The sequence below is a fragment of the Malus domestica genome, chromosome 10 (genome assembly GCF_042453785.1).
Source record: "Malus domestica chromosome 10, GDT2T_hap1".
NCBI classification, from domain to species: Eukaryota; Viridiplantae; Streptophyta; class Magnoliopsida; order Rosales; family Rosaceae; genus Malus; species Malus domestica.
Genome location: NC_091670.1, coordinates 30,836,885 through 30,860,795, shown reverse-complemented (window position 1 = coordinate 30,860,795; position 23,911 = coordinate 30,836,885). Strand labels below are relative to the sequence as shown.

At 36.3% G+C, this 23,911-nt stretch overlaps 1 protein-coding gene and 3 long non-coding RNA genes across 5 annotated transcripts; 3 read left to right on the top strand and 1 right to left on the bottom strand.

The window, feature by feature from the left end:
• Nucleotides 1-61: 61 nt before the first annotated feature.
• Nucleotides 62-1,966, bottom strand: LOC139188847 (uncharacterized). The gene is made up of 4 exons (XR_011572194.1): nucleotides 1,829-1,966; nucleotides 1,205-1,257; nucleotides 1,039-1,091; nucleotides 62-508 (listed from the first exon to the last, which is right to left on the bottom strand). It is a non-coding gene; the product is annotated as an uncharacterized lncRNA (long non-coding RNA).
• Nucleotides 1,967-3,498: 1,532 nt separating this feature from the next.
• On the top strand, nucleotides 3,499-5,487 carry LOC103445692 (cytochrome P450 94A1-like). Its single transcript, XM_070806492.1, has one exon. It carries the CDS (start codon nucleotides 3,838-3,840, stop codon nucleotides 5,356-5,358), a length of 1,521 nt encoding a protein of 506 aa, XP_070662593.1. The 5' UTR covers nucleotides 3,499-3,837; the 3' UTR covers nucleotides 5,359-5,487.
• A 4,566-nt stretch (nucleotides 5,488-10,053) lies between these two features.
• LOC103445691 (uncharacterized) lies at nucleotides 10,054-14,386 on the top strand. Of its 2 annotated transcripts, XR_011572311.1 has the most exons (4): nucleotides 10,054-10,194; nucleotides 13,372-13,509; nucleotides 13,754-13,789; nucleotides 13,882-14,386. It is a non-coding gene; the product is annotated as an uncharacterized lncRNA (long non-coding RNA). The 2 variants fall into 2 exon arrangements; XR_011572310.1 differs by lacking the exon at nucleotides 10,054-10,194 and having other exon boundaries at nucleotides 13,181-13,509.
• A 5,155-nt stretch (nucleotides 14,387-19,541) lies between these two features.
• LOC139188405 (uncharacterized) lies at nucleotides 19,542-22,662 on the top strand. Its single transcript, XR_011571812.1, has 3 exons — nucleotides 19,542-19,997; nucleotides 20,604-20,662; nucleotides 22,318-22,662. It is a non-coding gene; the product is annotated as an uncharacterized lncRNA (long non-coding RNA).
• The last annotated feature ends 1,249 nt before the right edge of the window (nucleotides 22,663-23,911 follow it).

Sequence of the window (23,911 nt, the reverse complement as noted above, 5' to 3'; positions counted from 1 at the left end):
ACGTTTTTGAAATTTTTGATTCTACATAAATTGTGTATGTATTATATACATAATTGTTGAATTATGTGAATTTGATATTACCATGAATTGCATCAATATAGGTTCATTCATTCAAATTATATATGCTTTGAATTAATTGAAAAAAAATAAAGAAAAAAAATACAGAAATGGGAAAACACTAGGTTTCTTCGAACCGATGACCTTGAGCCGCAACTCGAGCCGCTCGCCCAGGCCTGCAGCCCGTGTGGCCGAGCCACGAGCCACGAGACCATATGCCGGAGCCATGGGCTTCTGGTTTCAAACCCAGAACACACCCGACGCCATCCATGCTCTTGTTGCAGTAGGCCTTATATACCTAGAGAAAATGCTCGAGGACTACAACGAAAATCATCTGCTTCCAAACCTAATATTCCTTTGCCACGTTTTTCAAGCCGTAGTCGTATACCTCGCAGGGATGGTTCAAAGAAGACCAGGGATAAAAGTTCTGGATCAGTAACTACTCGTCGTCCTGGAAAACTTGTATGAGTTAAACCAAACATAACTTGTATGAGTTAAAAAATTGTTATCGCCAGTCTTAAAATAAATGATTCAATAAGTAAAAATATTAATTTCTCAGATATCAGTTATATAACAATACTATCTTGTGTAAGTAATGTAGATAAATAAGGAAAGATAACCTAACTTAAATCAAAATTTGGTAACTATGCAGGAGTAAAGACTTAAAACAAAATATTGATTAAGAAAAATTAAATGACTTATGAAAGTTCAAAAAGACACAGAAAAAAAAAATTGAATAGCAGTCATTGGTTCAAAGAATATAACTGAGCTCATACTATTATCCAACTACAGTTATCCATATCATAAACTGGGAGAAACAATAGTTAGAAATCATTCAAATCAAGAAATACCCAATAACCCAAATTAAATTTTAATCAAACAAATGAAAAAATACCAGCCAAATCAACAAAACCATAAAACACTTCACTCAAAAATCAATTAAGACTTAAACTTGAGATTTTCATCGGAGAGTAAGTGTACCTAAAGCTGTGTTCTTTATAGTTGCTAGAGCGCAGGACGACAATCACCGCTTCCTGAAAATAAACAAGAACTAAATCAAACAACACAAACCAAAAAATTAAAAATTAAAAATTAAAAACGCACGCTAAAAAAGAAGGGAAAAATAACCAGTAAGAACTTGTAAGACCTGAGAGGTTTTAAACAAAAGGAATCTGGAGCAGTGCAACACTTGTCAGCCACCTAAAATTTAATCAAATTGCTATATCAGAACCTTCATAAACATAAGAGGCAACCAAATTGATACAAACATAAGAGGCAACCACATTGGTATATCAAAATAAAACGCAGCTTATAATTTGGAGAACCTAAAATTTAATCGAACTGCTATATCAGAATCAGAACCATCATAAACATAAGAGCCAACCAAATTGATATATGAGAATAAAACATAGCTTATAATTTGGACAACCTAAAATTTAATCCAAACAAAATATCGTGTAGACAAATTACGGGGTTCAACAGCCCGTAATTAGCAAAACCAAACAAAACCCCAAAATGATTTCAAAAAAAAAAAAAAATTAACAGAAATCATTCCACCCCGTTTATATCTTGCATCCCTTGTATAATTGTTTCCATCTGAGACCACATAAAAACCTCCAAATTCAATTTAACCAACCATGAAAATCCATAAGAGAAACTGGGTTTAAAAATTCACCCAAATAAAGATTTAACTTTTGTATTCTTTCGAATCTATCAAAATCAAACTTCTCAATTTCAAACAAAAGAAAAATCAAAAGTCGAAAACCCTTACACTGATACGGTGTTGAGTGAGGAAACAAAGAGCTGAAACGGACACAAAGCGAGATTTGAAAGGGACGACCGAAGGCGAGAATGGAAAGAGGGAAAGGACAACGCACAGCTTGCAAAACGATAGAAATGCAGAATTTGGTATATGGGAAACTGAACAAAAAGCAAAGTGGGTATAAACTAAAAGCCAAACCTCACGATGACCGACACGTGGGCTAGGTAAAAAAAATCACTGAAACGGCATGGAGAAGGAATAAAGAAGATACCAGGCAAAATAGGGGCATTACCGTCTTTTCACTGCAGAAAAGAGGCAAAAACGAAGGTCATTTCTGACATTTTACTGTTAATAAACAGTAACCGAGCGTTTGGGGTTTCATATAGATAATAATAAAATAATAACATGCAAAGGAAAGACAATCCACTTTCAAACACTTCTGACATTTTACTGTTAATAAATACTAACCGAGTGTTTTACCGGACCAGTATCCTCTCCTGAGTTAAGAATGAGGATTCTCCTCGTCAAGGGATGTGGATCGTTAGATGAAAAGCCAACGGTTATAATTATTATAACTTTAAAGAGATCACCTGTTTGTAGCCATTAAATTTTCATCCAACGATCTACACTCATTGATGAAGAGGATCTTCATCCTTAGCTCGGGAGCGAACCCTGGTCCTGTTTTACCCTGTGGATAAACAAATTGGTTTTTGGACCAAAAAGATAATGTCGGAAGTTAAACCGGCACATGATTTGTGGCACAAAAAAACATAAAAAGTTACAAAGAAATTGGTTGTTAGGGAAAAAATGATTAAAAAATGTGCGTGAGTTTAAAAAAACCAAAGAACCACAGATGATGGACAGGTGGATAGAAACGGCAGACCCGATGAATTACTGTACAAAATGGAAAGTAGCACATTGCAAAGACTAACATAAGGGGCATTTCAGTCAGTTAACTATACCAAGCAGGTAAGACAATGGAAAACAAAGAAGACATCAAGGGGCATTTAAGACATTACACTGCTCGTGAACAGTATTTTTCCACCGGGTTTTAGTATATAGATAATGTCGTTATCGTGTTTCATTATGTTTGCAAATAGACGTCATTTCAGATCTTATCCAACGTTTAAGTTCAATTTGCTTGAAAAAAGTTTATTAAATTTTTTCCACTAAGCTTCTTCCAAGTTTGTCCTTAAATAAATAACAAAATAAAGAGAAAAATATTTTTACCTCAAAAGGCTGCCACACCTTTGTACTCCTTCATTATCTCCGATAGAACCCACCCAAATGAGAGCAGAATATTCTCTCGAGACCATCAACGACTGTGGGTGATGGTGTTTCTCCAAAATTTTCAATTGGGAATTATTTATTGGGATCTTTAGGGGTTAATTATCAAGACCATACCTTGGAAGAGCAAATCCATTTCATCTATTTCCACTTTTAGTATATTCTATAAATCCAAGACCGAAGACTCACCATCCATGTACCTGCGGGTGCTCTGACGACCTCGCTTACGTACTAATATCACTAATCACTATCGATTGTCGTTTAATTGTGAACGATTTAGGAGGCAGATTCTTTGTCCTCTTACTTCCCGTGCGCTCCTGTTTTGTGTGGTCACAGTTAAATCACGTCAACATTTTATATTATAAAGATAATAAGATAAAAAGAAATAGTAATATAAAATATTGACCTGACTTAAACGTGACCACACAAACAAAAAGACACGAAAAGTGAAAGAGCAGAGAATCTGCTCCACGTTGATTTCTGCGTGCCAGTGACTTGACTCATTGAAAAGTACACTAAAAACTGTTCATACAAGACCATATTTTTTTGTAAATTTCCAGTGAAAAGTGATTAGTATGATAGTTTGCTTTAAACAAAACAAACTCAGACATTATAAATGGACCCCCAAATCTTGCTGCCAAATCATCCGCAAATCAGCAGCACTACATCAACCACTGCAAATTGTCCGACAGCTTTAACCTTTCCATTTTTCTGCGTTATATCGGCCAGCCATGTTTCTTGAGCTCTTAACCTTCGCCTTCCTCCTCCTCCTTCCCATCCTTTTCTTCCTCTTCAGGTTTTCATCGGACCCGAACCCCAAAACAAGCAAGCTCCCCAAATCATACCCAATAATCGGCACATTCCCATCTCTCTACAAAAACCACCGCCGCAGACTGCCGTGGTTCACCGACCTCCTCCGCACCTCCCCATCAAACACCTTCACTCTCCACCACTCTCTCGGCCGCCGCTTCGTCGTCACCGCCAATCCCACCGTTGTCCAGCACATCCTGAAGACCAACTTCCCCAACTACCAAAAAGGCGAGACCTTCCGCACCACCCTCGCCGACCTCTTCGGCGACGGCATTTTCAACGCCGATGGAGATAACTGGAAGTTCCAGCGCCAAGTCTCCAGCCACGAGTTCAACACCAAGTCTCTGCGTAAATTTGTCGAACAGGTGGTCGACACCGAGCTTTCCGACCGCCTTATTCCAATTCTCTCCGCCTCCGCCGCCAGCAGTTCAGTCCTGGACTTCCAAGACATTCTTCAGCGCTTCGGTTTCGACAACATCTGTCGAATTGCTTTCGGGTACGACCCGGATTACCTCCTGCCCTCTCTGCCCGAAGCCAAATTCGCAGTGGCTTTCGACGAAGCCGTGCAAATCAGCAGCGACAGGCTCAGATTGCTGCACCCAGTATGGAAACTCAAAAGGGCTCTCGGAATCGGGTCCGAAAAGCGCCTCCGTGCCGTCGTATCGGAAGTCCGCGAGTTCGCGAAAACCATTGTCAGAGAAAAGAAGCGGGATCTGAACGAGGCGAAGGTGTTGGAATCTGTAGATCTGCTCTCCCGGTTCTTGAGCTCTGGCCACACCGACGAAAAGTTCGTCACCGACATCGTCATCAGCTTCACCCTCGCAGGCCGGGACACCACGTCGGCGGCTCTAACCTGGTTCTTCTGGCTTCTCTCGCAGAACCCATGTGTGGAAAACGAGATCTTGAGGGAGATCAACGAAGCGGCGTCGTCTGAGTCGGCAGCGGGAGGAGGTTACGACGAGGTGAAGGAGATGGTGTACACCCACGCGGCGCTGTGCGAGAGCATGAGGCTGTACCCGCCGGTTCCCACCGACAGCAAACAAGCGGCAAACGACGACGTTTTGCCGGACGGCACGAAGGTGAAGAAGGGGATGAGTGTGATGTACCACGTGTACGCGATGGGGCGCATGGAGGAGATCTGGGGGGAGGACTGGGCGGATTACAGGCCGGAGAGGTGGCTGGAGAGAGAGGAGAGGGGGGCTCACAAGTGGAAGTTTGTTGGGAGGGACACGTATAGCTATCCTGTTTTTCAAGCGGGGCCCAGGATTTGTTTGGGAAGGGAGATGGCGTTTTTGCAGATGAAGAGGGTCGTGAGCGCGGTTTTGAAGCGGTTTAAGGTGGTACCGCGGGAGAGGGAGGGCGGGGCACAGCCGGAGCTGTTGTCCTACCTTACCGCGAAGATGAAAGGCGGACTTCCGGTCACCGTTTTGGAGAGAGTTTAAGTATGTATGTGTCAATGTGTGTGTATTGTAACGAGTACGTACTGTTTGTGTATTGTAATGAGTACGTACGTAATTTAAGTCGAAGCCTGTTGCAAGTATTCATGCAACAAATAAAGGAGGAATTTTTCACTGTGCCGTAACATAAAGCGGAATACCACATGTTATTATATAATTAGTGTAAAACTTTTTTTTGAAATATTTTTCGAATTGTATAATGATATGCGATGTTTCATTCCGTGTTCCAAACATATTGAAAAATCTCTCGAAATAGATAGGAGTGTATAAAGAGAGAAAAGAGTGATGAAATTATTTCTTTTAAATTTCACTTTTATTAGAGGTCTTCAGTATATACTAGTAAATTTTATCCGCCCGTTGATGCGGGAGCGAAAATATAACTATAGGCTATATTTTTAAAGTAAAACTAATAAAAAAGATTTGAAAACTTTTAGTTTTAACGATAAGGACAAAAAAATAAAAGGTAAAGTGAATAATATCAGGATTGACTTTTTAATGTAAAAATATAATTTTTAGTTAAAGTAAACAGTACCATAAGCTTTTCGTTAAAGTTCTCTATTTGTAACATATAAATAACCAAAGACTAAGATAAACATTAAGTAGAAAATGGAGCAAATATTTTTACAAAGCTGTCTAAGTTTGTGTAACTTACAGAAAAGAAATTGTCAAATGCCTTGTCATTCACATACAAAAATGGCTAGTCTAGTATGTCTAGTATTCCCTATTGACAGTCATCCCAGTGCTTCATTTGTATAATTACTTGAACATAGAATATCCCATAAGAGCACATTTTCCTTGAAGTAGTCACTGCAAATAAAACAATTTGGATCATCAAGGGAAAAAAAAGAAAAGAAAAGGTTACAACTAAAACAAAATGTTAATACAATTGTAATTAATTAGCAGTAATACTTTACATGAATGAATCGGACAAACGATGGCAAACTATGATATCAATAAATGAAAAAAATTTCAACTCCCACAACAAAACCCTAAAGTTGGAAGATAAACGTTTCTTGCAACCAAAAACAAAATTAGACAAAAGATCCACACACAAAATAGGAAAAAATAAAGAAAAAACTTAGCAGGAATCGAATTTTACAACAATTAATTAAAAAAATGTCTTACCAACCAAGCACAAAATAACGGCACACAGCAACCAACGCACCCAAACCGTTGCGATTCCTCCGCGGAAAACAGCGGGAAAAAACAGGCCAACCACCCTTCTAAACGATCGGATCGCAATGAAAACAGCAAGACACACAGAGAAACGCAAAAGATAGACGGAAAAACATAGAGAAGAAAAGTAGAGGAAAAGAAAAAATGGCCAAAGCTCAACCAAAAACACCAAAAAGCACCTTTCAAACGGAGAGCAACAGCTTCAAACAAAAATGAAACGGGGGCAAAATAGACAATTTATTGCACAATCCCAGCAAAAACCATGAATAAAATGAGGGGTAAAACCGGATGGGCACTGTTAATGAACAATACCCATTCACCGGGTTTTAGTGTGTGTGTATATATATATATATATTTTTTTTTTTTCAAAAACAACGATATATTTCAAAAGCCAAAGAGATAATAGCAGGTAAGTTGGTTAGGAAAGAAACCAGCCACTTAAGGATTACAATCTTTAGAAAAAAACATCAAGTAATATGTTTGAAGGCTCTTCAAACCAAGAGACTTCAGTGGAGCTGGTAAGAGAGTAGTGAGCAAGACGACGGGCAGCTTGGTTTGCTTAATGGCCAGCTTCGCTCATGCAACAAATCGTGAAATACATTTCTCCTTAATTATTGGCTTATTTTTAGCTATGCTTTTTTAAACTCGATTTTAATCTCACTTTGCTCTGTGTAACTCAAAACTCGTCACTTTACTCTCTCAAACTCAAAATTCGCTCTACATTGTTTTGGGTCTTTTAATTTCTTATGCGGGTTTGATTTAGGTGAGCCATGCTAATCAATTCTTTTTTATTTTTTCATCTCTTTAATTCCTTTTAAATTTAATATTCTCTAATTGTTGAACGTTAATGCATAATGGAGTTTATATTCAAGTTTATTGCACATGTTACATAGTCTTTTTAGGTTGATCTCATATATGTTTTAGGAGGTGACATAATTTTCAGGGGGAAGAGAGAGTCAACAAATTAAAGTAAAACAAATTAGCCTTCAATCATCAAAGCATTGGGTTGTTTTTTTAGCAAATTGATTAGGATGGAAGACAAGCCATTTAAATTCCAAGGCAACTTAGTCTTCAATCTTCAAAGCATTTGGTTTTTTTTTTTTTTTTAGCAGATTGATAAAGATGGAAGACCAGCTATTTAAATTCCAAGGCAAATGATGAGTAACAAAAAAACTGAAAGTGATAATTTTTTGTCATTTAAAAATATTTGAAAAGTCCGGATCACTTGATCCGATAATCTTGATGAAAGAAATTCGGAGTCCAAGAAAACAGCACCATCTTCTCCCTATAGGCTATAGCCAAGAATATAACAAGAGGGCTTCACCCGATCCAACGGCCGAGGAGAGCTGTTCAGAGAATACTATTTTAAACTTTCGATTTCGAAATCCTTTGCTTATGGAAAAGGCAGTGGAACAAGAAATTTAGTTGAGATTCAATTGTACAGAGGATGAAATGTTCCATATGTCTTCATATATAGATGAACAACAAAATTAATATTTTATAAATCTAAAGTATACTATTAAATATTGAATTCAAGTAAATTTATAACATTGATGTAGATAGTAACACTTCGTGGCAAAGGAAACCCAAGAATTATGTGTTTTTTTTTTTTTTGCCAAACAGATAACTTTCATTCATTTAAAAAGTAACATAAGAAATAGAAGTTTCAAAGGCAGTACAAATACAAGCTAGTCCAAAAGTAAATACAATCGAAGATCCTGAAAAGCGCAAGCCCACAACAACAAAACTCCAAATCTGGAAGAATGCAGACTCCTCAATGCCAACAGTGCCGCCATCATCGATCAGTCACCACCATCAAGAAGAAATCACGTACAAACTGGATGAACGGAGGGTGAGGAAGCCATCTGGGCAAAAAGCGCTTTCATAATCTTACCAAACAGTGCTAAATGCACTTTAAGAACCACTCAACACTAAAGTGAGTTGCCAAAAGAGACAAGCAATATGTCAAGTAGCAGAGGTCGGGGGTGGAGGATTGACGACAGGTATAAACATCTAGAGGTAAAAAGGGACATAAAAATCTAGACATGAGACGAGCTCAGGGAGATAGAGACAAAACTCAAGAAAATTACAAATTAAAGGTCAAATAATGGATATGCTCTAGTCAAATAAAGTAGGAAAAGGGAGGGAGGAGTCGAAGGGAAAAGGGGAAAGCAAAGAAAACAGAGTAAAGAGGGGTCGGAAGGAAAAAAGGGAAGCAATCATAGGGGAAGATGTTGGAAGTGGAAGGATGCAGAGACGGAAGAGGGCTAGGATTCTCGAGAGGGTGGAAGGCAGGCTACCCACCGACCTCAAGCCAGAACTAGGGGCCAACGGCCAGTAGGCTTGCAGAGTCAGGGTTTTTGGGAGGGGAAAGGGATCATCTTCGGATTCTTTTCCACCTAATCCATCTAATTCGAGATCCGGATCGTTGAAATTTGATTCAACGATTACAATTATTATCATTTTCAAATGGACTATTTCTTTTTAACCGTTGGATCAAATTTTAACGATCTGAATTCCGGACTAGGTGAATTAGATGGAAATGAATCTGGCATTTGGAAGGGAGGAGAAGGGCACGGGCCTACAGAAATTAGAACCCAAGGATTGTGTCTATTGGGCTGTAATTGAGATGCTATTATTTGGGATGGATTTGACTGTTCTAGCTCAATCTCCACCCCAAACCACTCTTACTACCATAAATTATTATATATTTGACGAAAGTTTGTCCAACGGACGAAATTCTATCGGGCAAATAAACTTTACTTGATGGAATTTAGACGTTCAACGGGCAAAAAAGATCAACGTTTTAGTTTCTTCAGAGGTTTGTGCTCAATGAATAATGTTCGGCGGACAAATATACATTCGTGGATAAAATTTTCGCGCCAGAAAAAATTTGAAGCGTAATATGACAACCTTTGCACGACTAAATTTAAGGTTCCGTCGCGTAAAGTTTACTTCTTTGAGCTATAAAGTCCAAATAAATGATGGGGAAGAATCCAAACGGAACCGCTCAAATTAGATAAATATATCAGTTTGATAACTTTGATTTGATTTTGGATGAGCAAGCATGTGGCAACACGCACAAATGACAACAACATTACACATGCACGGAAGAAAGACATATGGACTTGGCTTGCACAAGTGATTGACATCTAGATCTTGTTCGAGCAGCTAGCGATGGTCAGAATTCAAATGTATCGGCATACATTGACTCGACTGCGTGCATGCCTGAAACTTTTAGAAACCAAACTTCATGCCAGATCGATCTATAAATACCAATCCATAGTAGTTTGATAACACAAAATATATCTGTGTGTGAGAAAGAAGCTAGAATGGCACAGTGTCCAGGTAAAACTATATAAAGTCGGATTACTGGTATTTCATCGTGGGTTATTTATTAATTAAATAATTTTTTTATATGTCTGTGTGTGTGTGTGTGTAGGTGTAGGTAAGAAGTCATGGCCGGAGGTGGTGGGAGAAAATGGGGAAGCTGTGGCGGCAAAGATAGAGCAAGAGAATCACGGTGTTCGTGCAATCGTGCTACTGGAAGGGTCTGCAACCACCAAGGACTGGAGGTGCGATAGGGTCTGGGTCTGGGTTAATCAACGCGGCGTCGTCACTAGGGTTCCTCGTGTTGGTTAGGAGGTAGGGTTAGCACATGTTATAATTAATATTCACTAATTATCTGCCACGACCCTACGTGATGGTCTTCCACTTTAATGTTCATGAATAAATTGCTACAACTTTACAACCGATAAATTTGATTTTGATTTAAAAGAAGTTTGTAACTCAAGTCGTTAAATTTTTCATTCTTCAACATAACCTACTTGCAATTGGTAGTATATACACTCTCTTATGACTATACGGCACGCTCATAAAGCGATGATCCCTTGTTGACATAACTTTGTTAGGAAATTACTTCCCATGGATCGTTTTCCTAGGAATTCCTTGATTGTAGCCGTTCATCGTACATTGTACGGTTAGAAATCATTTGAAATTTAAAATTTAAAAATTAAACTTAAATATAAATAGTATCTAACGAAAACTGACCGCACAATGTACGATGAACAACCAATATCACGGGATCCAGATCCTTTTCCATTAGATTATACTAGTGTTCCTTTCATAGAGAATACACATATTCTACATTTTGTAAATAACGTATTTTCGTCATATAATTTTATAATCGGAACCATTCAGCTTTTTAGTTCATTTCAAGATCATTCTTACAAAATTTTATTCGAATCGGAGGCCATTAAATCATTCAAATGTATCAAATAAAGAAATGGTTAATCATGAATAGATTATATGATACTTACATCGTCGATTTGTTTTATACATATGAATAACTAAATGATTTGATTCGAATGATTTTTTGTATGGGTGAACTTCTAATGAAGATTAACTTATACATATGGATAACTAATGATCTGATTTGAATGATTTTTTTTTTATGAATGATTCAAATGAAGATTAAAAAGTTAAAACATGTTTAATAATGAAGTTTACACAGTAGATATACATTATTCAAAAGATGCAACTTTTGCCTTCCATGAGAAACAAAGTATTATCTACTGTTCTAAAATCTCCCCTTAGGCCCCTCCTAAAAATTAGACGGCTGACTATCTCTCCGATTATCCCTAATACCTTGGAAAATTAAGAAGGGCGTGACTAGGCACTTGCTTAGCTCGCCTAGGCCACAACTTTGACTTAGAGAGAAGTTACATAACTTTTATTTTGTATTTTCATTTTTAATAAATTGTAAGAGACTTGTTGGATATTTGGATGAACGTTTATTATATATTTGTTCCCCATATTTTTAATATGTTTCATACTTTATAATCTATATGTCATTCTATTTTACAATTTATGTAACCCGATACAAAATTAAAAAAAATCTCTTAGACTCCATCTACATCTTTGTTTGCCATCAGGTTAGCACCTAACGTCTTTTAGAACCTTAATATTATCTAATTTAGTAAGCTTATTTTTAGTAGTTATAAGTAAAAGCAAACTGAGTTGGCCTATTATTGTACATTGAGGGTGAAATTTATATAAAATGTCAACCAAACAAAATAGCAAAACCCGGGCATCACCAAATTAATGCAGTACAGTAATTAATGGTATTCTTCTAGGGTTTTAGGTGGAAGTTCAACATTTTTTTCCATCGATAATAAATAGCATCTGCATTAAGGGGAAGAATTAAAAATTAAGGAGTTGGCTTGTCATTGGACTATGCTAAATGGTACTATAATGCCATTCATTACTTGCCATGTGTTAAACCAAAATAATAAAAGACTTTCCTTATTAAGTTTAATTAAAAATTAAATTACTACATAATTAATTAGGTAGTTAATTAAAATTGAATAAAAAGAAACTTTATTTACTCAAGCACACCCCAAGACCTCCTTCCTGTCTTTCCCGTCCCCACCAACCCACCCCCCCTTCATCTAAATCAACCCATAACCAGAATATACATCTTCATCTTCAAATCATAAAACCTAGTGAAACCTTGTTGTGCACCCACCAATCATCAAATTTGCATAAACGTCTAGCAAGTATTGTTCTTGTGTTGTTTTAGAGTTTACAGAGTGAGAATTGTTAAGAATAAAAAAGGAGAATTTTACACTGCTACTTTTCTGTATATTTGATCAAACTCTCTTTCAATTAATCATACACAATAAACTTTGCTACTGCATTGATTAAAACCTTATTCATTTTCAATTTTTTATTAAGGTTCTTGGGTATTAATAACATCATTAATTATTTTAATAATAAAATATTTTTACCTAAAAATATTCATTTAGTGTTAAAAATGTGACAATTAGTATATTTATATTTATGGCTAAATTTTTTATCATATATTTTTATTTTTAGTTTGTCCCCATTTTTAATTTGGAAACCTTTTTTAATTTGTACCAATTTTCTTTTCAGTTTTAATTTGTACCCATATATTAATTTCTTTTGTGCCCATATTTTTTAAAGTTTTATTTGTATTTGTGCCCATGTGTTTAATGTCAAGTGACATTATATAATTAATCAGTGATAGAAAAATTACATATGGTATTTTTATGTTTTATGGCTAAACTTTGTATCATATATTTATATTTTTAGTTTGTACCCACTTTTAATTTGCAACTTTTTTTTTTAAATTTGTAGTATTTTATTTTTAGTTATAATTTGTACCCATGCATTAATTTCTTTTTACACCCATATTTTTTAAAATTTCATTTGTACTCATAATTTTTTTAATCTTTTATTTGTGTCCTAATTTATTTATAATGTACCCATTCTTCTATATATATAAAGTGAAAAGGACAAAATGGTAAAACAATCTGAAATACCAAGAATATCCTCACTTCACACACAAAGCTAACTTATAACTGCTCACAGAAATAGGGTCAAAATGATAATATCACAGCATCCATAAATTATCTACAAAAAGCGAAATGCTCCGCATATGTGCCTATCTTAACCATGAACATTCTGGACCACCGGATGAAAACACCCACACTTTAAAATTCATTGTCACCCTTTAGATTGATCTTCTTATAACTACTGCATCGCACTCTAATCTTTTCACCATAAAAAAACACAAAAATAATAATAAAAAAAGAAAAGAAAACCACTCCAGATGGAACCGAAACTCTCCTGCAGCCTGTAGTTTATCTTATCATGCAGCCTGTAGTTTTATCCTACTGGTTTTTGGTTTAATATGTTTTGAATCTTATCCTGCATCCTGTAGTTTTATCGGATCATTCTGTTTGTGCATATCCCAACAACCCAACCACAACCCATCTTGTCTTTTCGTTTTCTATGTAGATTTTGGCTCTCTGAGTATTTTCTTAGTTTCCAATGGCTTGAAGTTCTTCAAGGTTCATCAAGTGTGTGACTCTGGGACATGGGGCTGTGGGGAAGGCCTGTATGCTTATTTGCTACACCAGCAACAAGTTTCCCACTGTATGTTCTTCTTTTCTGCCAAAAAGAATTTGACTAATTTGTGTGACTTTTGGGTTTTTTTGGATTACTTTATGTGGTTATGTGTCTGGGTTGACTTATTTCTTCACACAGTCCATCGAGTTTTTTTTTTCTTTTTAGTTTCTTGGCTATGTGCTTCTGGTTCTGGAATTGGGTCTCTTTATATTTTGTAAATCTATAAACTAATATTTACCAATTTGGCTATGTGCTTCTAATTTTGGTATAGGTCTCTCTATTTTCTTACTTTGTGCTTCTGATTCAGGTACCACTTAAACTAATATTCTCAAAGTTAAGTTTTTCGTTTGTTTGTTATATTCTCGAAGGCTCCTAATTTCTGAGTTTGGTTGCGAATAGTTTTCCAATTGGCAAGAAATGACATTCTGGAAGTGCAGAGGATGCTTGGGATTGAAGGGACGCCAGTCTGCATACGATACAACAACATGGGATGAACAATGACTGTCGGCACATGATCTGCATCAGGGATGTGATGAAATACATGGGGCAACTGGCTGGACTGACGTAATTCGGAGCAAATAAAATGGGGAAGAGCGTGAATGCATTGGCGTCGTTTGAGCAGGTGGTGGATCATCTGTTCATATGGTTGTGCGAATAGGAGAGTTGACGCAGTTAGAGGAGTGAGTGAGTACATAATTATGGGTGTGCCAATTCGGGTTAGGTATAGAATGTTCAACATTAGATAAGGAGGATTTTCTGGTCCTGGAGCTCATGATTCATGGAATTGCAGTATGGGCTAGGCTGTGCAGTTCCAATTACTTGAGTTGAAGAAAGAATGATGAAATTATGATTTTGTAGAACATCTCATTTCTGTTTTCTGGTAATTTGAATTTTTTTTCCGTTCTTTTCTTGGGCAGTTTAAGGATTTGTCTGATAACCAGTTCGTTTTTCTATTTTTAGTTCACATTTTTAATGTGAGTAGGGTGGAGTTGGTTTGAAGTTTGATTTCTTTCTAACCAAAAATTTGTTTACTACCAGCCCTTGGTGATAGGATACGACCACTTCTTCTTCGACGTTGTCGTTGAATAAGGTCCACCACCTGTAATTAGGGATTTAAGAACCTGGGCATTGTACTCTACATACCAATTGTAATTAGGGATTTAATTAACACAGATTGACACGTTAGTTTTTAATAGCAAATGTTTAAGAGTTTTATTCATATTTGTGCTGGAATAATGACTTTAGATAGACTAATTTTTAAATTAAATAAGCAAATTATTTGATGTGTCATCAATAGAAAATAAGTACGTTAATCAATGCTTAGTTAACATTTCAATTGTCAACAATCTCGTCAAATGTTTGCCTAAGTTCTAATAAGAAATAAGCACGTGAGCAAGTACGCATGCGTGTCATCACGTAGCGTAGTCATCTTATTATGCCTAGGAGAACGACTTATATAAGAATATGTGTGTCATCACGTAGCATAATAATGATATCCTATTCATTTTTAGTAATTACTTAAGAAATATAAGAATATCTAAAGCAACACATAATTGTCTTCGCTTCATTTGAGGAAAAAGTGGAATATGTAGGGAAAAAGTGGAAGGTCTGAGATTCATCATTGCCTCAAACTTTTTCTTTTCGACTTTTGTTCAGTGGTTTGAAAAATGCAGTTTTACTTCTCTATTCCGACTAGAATTCGCATCCCCAGCTCCACCACCCTTGGTGTCTCTACAATGCCTCAGTGCCTAGTATAGACTCAACCATGACCTTATCTTCTTCATTCACCCAATATTTCTCACATTTCTTAACTTCTCTTCTTCCACAACTAGCTCAAACAACACAAAACCGCTAAAACTAGAGAAATTCACAATACATCTCTCAAATTTCTTACTCCACTACAGAGATTCGCAATCATTCGCAAAACTTGACGACCATATCAAGCTACCACCCAAATCACAATTAAAGATGTGAACTTGAACACATCTCAGGGAATCATGTCTACACAAATATAACATCTTTGATCAAATATCTCCAACTAAAATTACCCACTTCCTAAAAATGTTTTTAAGCCACAATAACAAAGATGAATTTTGAAAAAGTTGAGAAATTTACTTACCCAATTGGCAGATCCTAAGGATACTTCATATTCATATTTAGACTATGAATTCACTGCTTAACTAAAGCTGATAGAGTTTCTGGAAGCACAAAATTCTCACAAAAAAGTCCAAAATCCAGACAGAGACTTAATGAAACTTGAATATTTATTCATAAGCCTCTGATGGGAAAAGACAAAGGTTTAACGCAAACTCATGGCAATTACACCACTTAGTACTGGTCTAATGGTATTCCTCTTTACTTGTAAGTGAGAAGTTTTATGTTTGATTCTCATCAAAATCTTAATACAAACTCATGGCAATTACGCCACTTAGTATTACAATCTAGTGATATTCCTCTTCACTTGTAAGTGAGAGGTCTTAAGATCGATTCTCGTCAAAGACATTTAAACCACATTATTGTTAGTCCATTGTGAGGCTCAGCCAACCTCTCTTTCCGTGGTGTAAATAATATCGTTTGTTCAAAAAAAGAAAAAAAACTCATGTCAATTACATAAACGAAAACCTAGATAGCTCAGCAAACGGAAACGTGACAGAGATAAGGATAATGGGAAAAAAAATGGGAAAAAAAAACCTCATGTCAATTATAGAAATGGAAACGTAGACAACTCAGCAAACGGAAACGTGAGGGAGATAAGGATAATGGGCCTTCTACACCCAATGGGCTGACCCAAAGAACTGGGAACCCAAATAGCCTCCAAGCCCATTGACAAACTATAGTGTAGGACCCGTTAACAAGTTAGTGATGATTGATGAGCATTTTCCCATTTTTTAGAGGAAAACTAATGAAAATAGCTTGAAAACTTTAAGTTTTAATCAAAATGACAAAAAAATGTTGTAAGAAAATAGTACCATGAGTGACTTTTTAAAGTAAAAATGTCTTTTTCGTTAAAAGTGAACAGTACCTGGGGGTGTTTAACACTCCCTTTTTTTAGTCTTTGAATTTATTTATTTATCTATTCGGAGTTTTTGTCTTTGTATTGAGTAAATCAAAGATAATTAAAGGATAAAAAAATGCAAAACAAGAAAACAAGCGAAATTGGATCTATTCCGGACGTTAGTGTTTGGAACCTAAGGATAAAAAATTATGGGCCTTCATTTGTGGAAAATAAATTAGAATCCTTGGTTTGTATGAGTTGAGTTAGCGAAATGAGTTTATAAGAACTATCAAATTCAATTTGTATGGTCCAGATTTTTTAACTTCAGACTCCGAACACTAAGGTCCGAAGTTGAGTGGATCCAATTCTGAAATTCACCATCCATCAGAAATAAAGTACCAATTAAACAAAAACAAAAAATACATAAACATGTCACTCGAGGACCAAAAACTTAAGTTAGCCGGTCACAAAAAAGGAGATCAGATCAGCGAAAGAAGAAAAACGCGAAGAGATCGAAGGCATGCACAAACTGACGGCAACAGTTAAATGTCAGTTTGGAAATTCATTTTGGTTTTTTATATTAGCATCCCACAAAATGTTGAACGCACACCACATTAAAATTTAATATTAAATAATTTATTTACTCTACTAAACAAAGGCAATTTTGACCTTGTTAGGTTAAAAGAAAAAAAAAATATTTCTAAATACACTCCAAATCACTTTTAATGTATTATTTATCTTCTTCAACTATCAAAATCCCTCCTACCTTCCATTGTTGAACAAAACTCTAACCAATGAAATTACAAACGTGTTGATTGAGAAAAATTATTTTTGACGAATGAAACACGAAATCGATGTTTTGGAAGCTTCACATAAGGTAAGACTTCATATTTTTTTATTGTTTTAGTGATTTTGACAACATCGATAATTATTTAATCTTGTTTTTGCTTCGTTATTCAAGCTTCTATATTTGTATTCATCTTTTAGGGATCACATGGATTATATGAAGAATTAAACAACTAAAATTACCACAAGATATTAAAAAAAAAGACGACATAGGTTTTAATGGTGGAATTGAAAACAACTCACATATGCTTTAAATCCTAGGCGGTATCTTTTGTCAAAATTCCAGTCGGCATTTTTTGTCCAAATTAAAAGCTTTATAAGATTTGAGAAATATGGGGTGTATAGAAAATATGGGGTGCATGTAGAAAATGTAAAGTGTATATTGAGAATGTGAGGTGTGAGGGTATTATGGGGAAGTATGTGGGGTGTATTAAGATAATTTTTCATTTGAAAAAGCAAATGTATGGTGTATTAAGTATGTGGGGTTTATTCAACAATTTGTGGAATGTTAATACAATAAGCCTTCATTTTTCAATATAAAACTTAATTATAATGGTCAAGATGTAGCAAAATAAGTAAATGCATATAATATAAACGTAGAGGGTCCGAATCCAATAAAATACATGTATACGACCAAAATATACAAACACGGCCAAGAATGAAAAAATATAAATATTGACAAAATAAAAAGAAAAAATAAAAATGATAAACCTGTGCATGAACCTTTTCCAAGTCTGTCTGCTTAGAACTACACATATATATATATCTCTCTGTGTGTGTAGGTACACCAAATTATGCACGTTTCATTGCTTTCTGGTGATTTTCTTAGAGCAGGTGCTTGAGATGATCGACGATGAGCTTCCACTCGTTGATTATACTCGGTTGCAATGGCCGTTGACGCGTCCCGCCCTAGGGATGCATGGATTGGGGCTGCCGGTGGGTGGCACTGGACCTGTAGCTTGTGGTAGGAACGCCGTCTTTGGACCAAAAGTCTTGGGCTTCATGATGCCGCCCAGAGGTCGAGCAGAAGCTGCTACATGATCAAACGGAAATTTGGCTGCGAAAATGATCAATAGAATAAGCATCATTAGCTTCATAGCGTGCATGGTTTTATATGGTGACTGAAAAATGGTGTCGAAACTGCTTTATCTATATGGAAATATGGATAAGATGTGTGCGATAAGCTTAATTTATACTGAACAGGAATTTCATCAGCTTCGAAACTCCTAGGAAAAGGGGGGTGAGCTGCATGAAAGTTACACAAACCATATTTATTACCAATTACTAGGATTATGTATCTAATTATGGTGATGGACATGTGCTTAACCTTAATCCAAAGCGGTAGCTTGATAGAGTTTTCTTGCCACTTTCGACATTGGAGAGTAAACTAAGGCAGCTCAGCCGCGTACACTTTTAGATGCTTCCTCTGAAAATGCAAAGCAATGAGAAAAAATGGAGAAGAGAAACAAGGAAAATATATTCATTTCGTTTCTAAACTTTGTGTTTCTGCAGATACGAGGAAAATATATAGGAGAAGAGAAATAAAGTGAACATTAAAATAGTTTTAGGTTTTAAATAGTTTTCATTTTGTACACTTCCTTATATTTCTCACACCATATTTCCTCCGTATTTTATATTCTTCATTGCCTTCATGTATTTCTCCTTATTTTATTTTAACGTAAAAATTAAAAATCAAAATTAGAAATGAAATGTATTTCTTGCTTAACTTTATACCAAAGTCAATACACGTGAAATATATATCAAAGTCAATGTTCTTTGACAGAAACATCGGTGGTTTTCAGTTTTTTTTTATCAAGTCCTCAACATTAATATTAGGGTTTTTTATCACAAATGATCTCTAAAATTGGCCTATGTGACAACCCGTCCCTAATTTTAAGTTTTTATTAACTTTAAAAGCGTGAATTTACGAAAATGCCCAAGAGGCAAGGACTTTGACTTCCGTTGACCATCGGTTTAAGAGATGTAGGACTTATTCTTTTAACGTATTTAAGTATTACTCATCACTACGAATGCATAGGTGAAAACCGTTTATGAGTCTGGATTATAACGGTATAGTTACAGACGTTTGAAATTAGTTACTTTTTTTTTTTTGTTAAATAATTTTGAACACCCACCATGTGGGAATGGTAACCAATCTGAGGTGAGGAAGGGATATAAGTGACCAATCGGAATTTGGGTTGAGGAGCCCAATCTGAAATCAGGAAAGAAAAGAAAAAAAAAAGAAGAAGAGGGAAAGCAGCCTTCTTGTCGACCCACACCTACCGCGAGCTCCCATTTTTCAAGGCCAATTCCGGCCAACTCCGGTGGAGTTTTTCGACGCCTCCACCACCATCTTGAAGCTCACATTCCCCTCTACAAAACCTAACCAAGAACCACCTTTATAAACCACCACATGTGGTGGGGCGAAGCCACGAAATCCGACGCGTCAAAACCGTGTCCGGCTACTCTTTTTCAAATTTTCAACGAATTGGCAAAGCAATGGCTGGTGCCACCACTTGGGCTTTGTATCCCATCATCCCAGGAGAAAATTCCAACCAACCTTGACCTCATTGGACCACTGTAGACGACGAATCGACGTTGGAAAGCTTTAGGCACCCGCCGGCCTTGTGGGAAAAATTGACCATCTTCTGTCCACTTTTGGACTTCATGGCAGGTATAAAAGTTGTTCCAATCAATGAGATCTTCATTTCTGTGAAGTTTGAGAATTTTTAGAAATAGTTGATTTTTCCGATGAGTCGGGACGATCGACCGCCACCCACGGCGACACGTGGCCAAGGGGCCGTTGATGCTATTTTAAGGCTAAATTAGATGTCTTGAGTTCAGTTTTGATGTTAGTATGACATTGGTTGATCGTTTGAACTTAAATTCTTTATGATATGTTACTTGGTAAAAACATGAATTGACGATCCAACCGTTGGATCGTCACCAAACTTTAATATGTTATAGTACATAATATTTGAAGATCATAGGAATTTACAGATTGAGAATTCAATATACGGATCTTCCTAAATTGGAATTGTAAGTTCGTGAAATAAAACGTTAACCGTCACTTGAAATTGCAATTGGCGGACATCTAACTGATGGATCGTAATGAAACATTAGGAAGTTGTTCTAGAAACATAATGTGTATCCTTGGAAGTAACGGATCGGAAATCCGTGATGCAGATCTTCCGAATTGAATTACGTAGGGATGTGTTTTATGTAAATTATGTACTCTATCGGTAATAAACTCTGAGATGTGATTTGATAATTGTTCTAGGCAACGATGGTTCGTGATGTCTCTGTATGCGTGCTAGGGAGTCGCAGTGCGGACCTCAGGTGAGTGGTTTTTTTCTTTTTTGTCATATGTATATAAGTGATAGCTCCACAAACGCTTCTAAATTAATTTATGCATGTTACCTACAAATAATTAATGTGAACTACGATTGGCTTGATCTCTGTTTAGGGTACGTAGGCAGTCTAACAAGATGTTAGATGCAGCCATACAATAAATGAGATTAAATAATCGAGTCAAAAGCCTTGTTTGGGGAATTAAGCAATGTGTGAGGAATTGAGAAATTGAAGTAAAGAATCATAAGTAATGATAGTAAATTAAACTAGTATTTAGTTGGGCTTCCCCCCCCCCCCCCCCGCGACAATTATCCCCGAAAATATATAATTCAGGAGTGGGGCGTTACGGATTATGCATTTTTCGCCATGTTATATATATGTATATATTTTAATATGCTATGACATGACTGAGTATTAGGTTGCATCATAACATATTCATATGTATACTACCTGCACTTAATTACTGTAAATGTTTTGAAGTGCGAAAAGGAACGCCGAACGCACATGTAAGTTCAGGTGAGTTTATGGTGTTACTCGAAAGGATCGAGTTATGGCATGACTATATTTATGTTAATAGGCAACTCCGACACTGTCGTACAGGTTGCCAATGAGTCGTACATGTTATGTTGAGATGCATTGAGAGCTCATAAACCTGCACCTCGGTGTTAGTGCTCTCGCCCGTGGCCAGGGCACAGTCCTTCACGTAATGTTCACATCTCGCACCTTACGCTCACCTTAGATCCAAGGTAGGTGCACAGTTCTGTCGTACAGACCATTTTAGGTGGTTCTGACTCATAGGTGACCGGCAATTATTTGCACAGTCTTCACATGATCGTAGCACTTAACCATATTTATTTACACCTAGTCCTGTCGTACATACCACTTTAGGTGGTTTCGACTCATATGCAGGTATACTTATTGAGCTATAGATTCAGTCGTACAGGTCATAAGAGGTGACTTCGACTTATGAGCTAGCATATGTGATGAGATATGGACAAGTCGTATAGGTCATAAGAGGTGACTCTGACTTATGAGCTAGCATATGTTGAGATATGGATAAGTCGTACAGGTCACAAGAGGTGACTCCGACTTATGAGCTAGCATATGTGATGAGATATAGATTTAGTCGTACAGGTCACAAGAGGTGACTCCGACTTATAAGCTAGCATATGTGATGAGATATGGATAAGTCGTACAGGTCACAAGAGGTACTTCGACTTATGAGCTAGCATATGTGATGAGATATAGATTCAGTCGTACAGGTCACAAGAGGTGACTTTGACTTATGAGCTAGCATATATGATGAGATATGGACAAGTCGTACAGGTCACAAGAGGTGACTCCGACTTATGGGCTAGCATTGATTGATGAGATATAGTTGTAATCGTACAGGTCACCATAAGTGACTCCAACTGATGTGCTAGTATGGGTTATTAAGCACTTGATAGTTTATATTGCTAATGAGATACTGTGATGTGGTATACTTCTGGATTTAATGCTAGTATACTTTTGATTTCATGTTTATCCGTAGTATAATTTTCTGGAAGCTAAATAGGTGTTACGGTGAGGGATTATATTGTTTAGAAGGTTTTTATTAAAGCCTTATTTTTCTAGCTCACTCACTCTTGTTTTTATCCCTCCAGGTCTAGTAGCAGAGCTTTTGTATTGACAAGGATTCGTGGCAAGTCTTGGTATTGGAGATTACCTTCGATGGTATGATTTTCAATCCACTTTACTGTACTTTACTTATGCTCTGACGTCACGTGTGAAATGAGTTCATTTCCACTCACGGCACACTCTTGTATTTAGGCACTTTTAGGTTTAAATTTATTCACATTTTTCCACATCATCATACTTTATGGCTTCGTCATCTTCCAGGTGTCGGCCAACACAGCTCGATTCGGAGTCCTAGTGGACATCCCGGGTTGGAGTGTGTCAGCCTACCCCATCAAACTTGTCCCTGCAATAGAAAATAAATCAATGTGGTCATTCCGTCACAATTCCGTAAAAAATTCAGTAATGTGTTGATGTGGCACTTAAATGGGTCCCACAAATTAAATTAAATATTATTATGTGAATTAAAATGCTAAATAAAAAAATATTTAAAAAAAGAAGAAGAAGAAGAAGATGATTAAACATTGTTTATCATCTTCTTCCTGGGAAAAAGTTTAACTTTTTAAGGTTTAATTTTTTTAAGTTCTTGAAATTTCTTGTTCTTAAATTCTTGAAATTTCCTCGTATTTAGCTTGATTTAGTGTTTTTCCATCTGGGATTTTTCTGGGTTCTTGAAAAATTTCTCAGATTCTTGACTCCGACAGATTTTTGGTGAAGAAGATGGAGTCAAATTGAAGGCAAGTTAGATTTTCATGTTAGTTTTAGGTGAAGAAGATGGGTTAGATTTCTAGGTTCTTGAAAATTTCATGAGATTCTTGAACTCTATCCATGGGATTGTTCCGGTATTCGATTCTATGGCGCCGAAACCAACTAGAAGGTCGTCGAGGGATGGCCACACGAAGGTGGAAGGATGGGGTGAGAAGATCTGATGCCCACCACTTGTGCGGCCAGGATTTTTCAACTGACCCAGGAACTTAGCCACAAGTCCGACGGCGACACTCTAAAGATACCCAGAACTTCATGGGATGGGAAGGGGTGCGTTGGGGGTTGTAATGGGAGGGGTGGGCGGGGAAGAATATGATGAACATTGTTCAATAACCTTCTGCTTCTTTTCTTCTTTTTTTATTTTTTAAGTTTTCAATTATGAAAAATAAAAATTATATTTTATTATTTAAGTATTGTTAATTCACATAATAATATTTAATTAAATTTATGGAACCCATTTATGTGTCACATCAGTACATAACAGAATTTTTAACAGAATTGTGATGGAGGACCACATTGATTTTCGACACCCATTTTCAAGGACTATATTGATCGATTTTCAATTTCACATAGAAATACAATGTAGTCCTTGAAAATGGGTGTCGAAAATTAATGTGGTCATTCCATCACAATTTTGTCAAAAATTCTGTTATGTACTAATGTGGCACATAAATGGGTCCCACAAAAAATTAATTAACTATTATTATGTGAATTAACAATGCTTAAATAATAAAACACAATTTTTATTTTTCATAATTGAAAACTTAAAAAATAAAAAGAAGAAGAAGAAGAAGAAGATTATTGAACATTGTTCATCATATTCTTCCCCGCCCACCCCTCCCATTACAGCCCCTAACG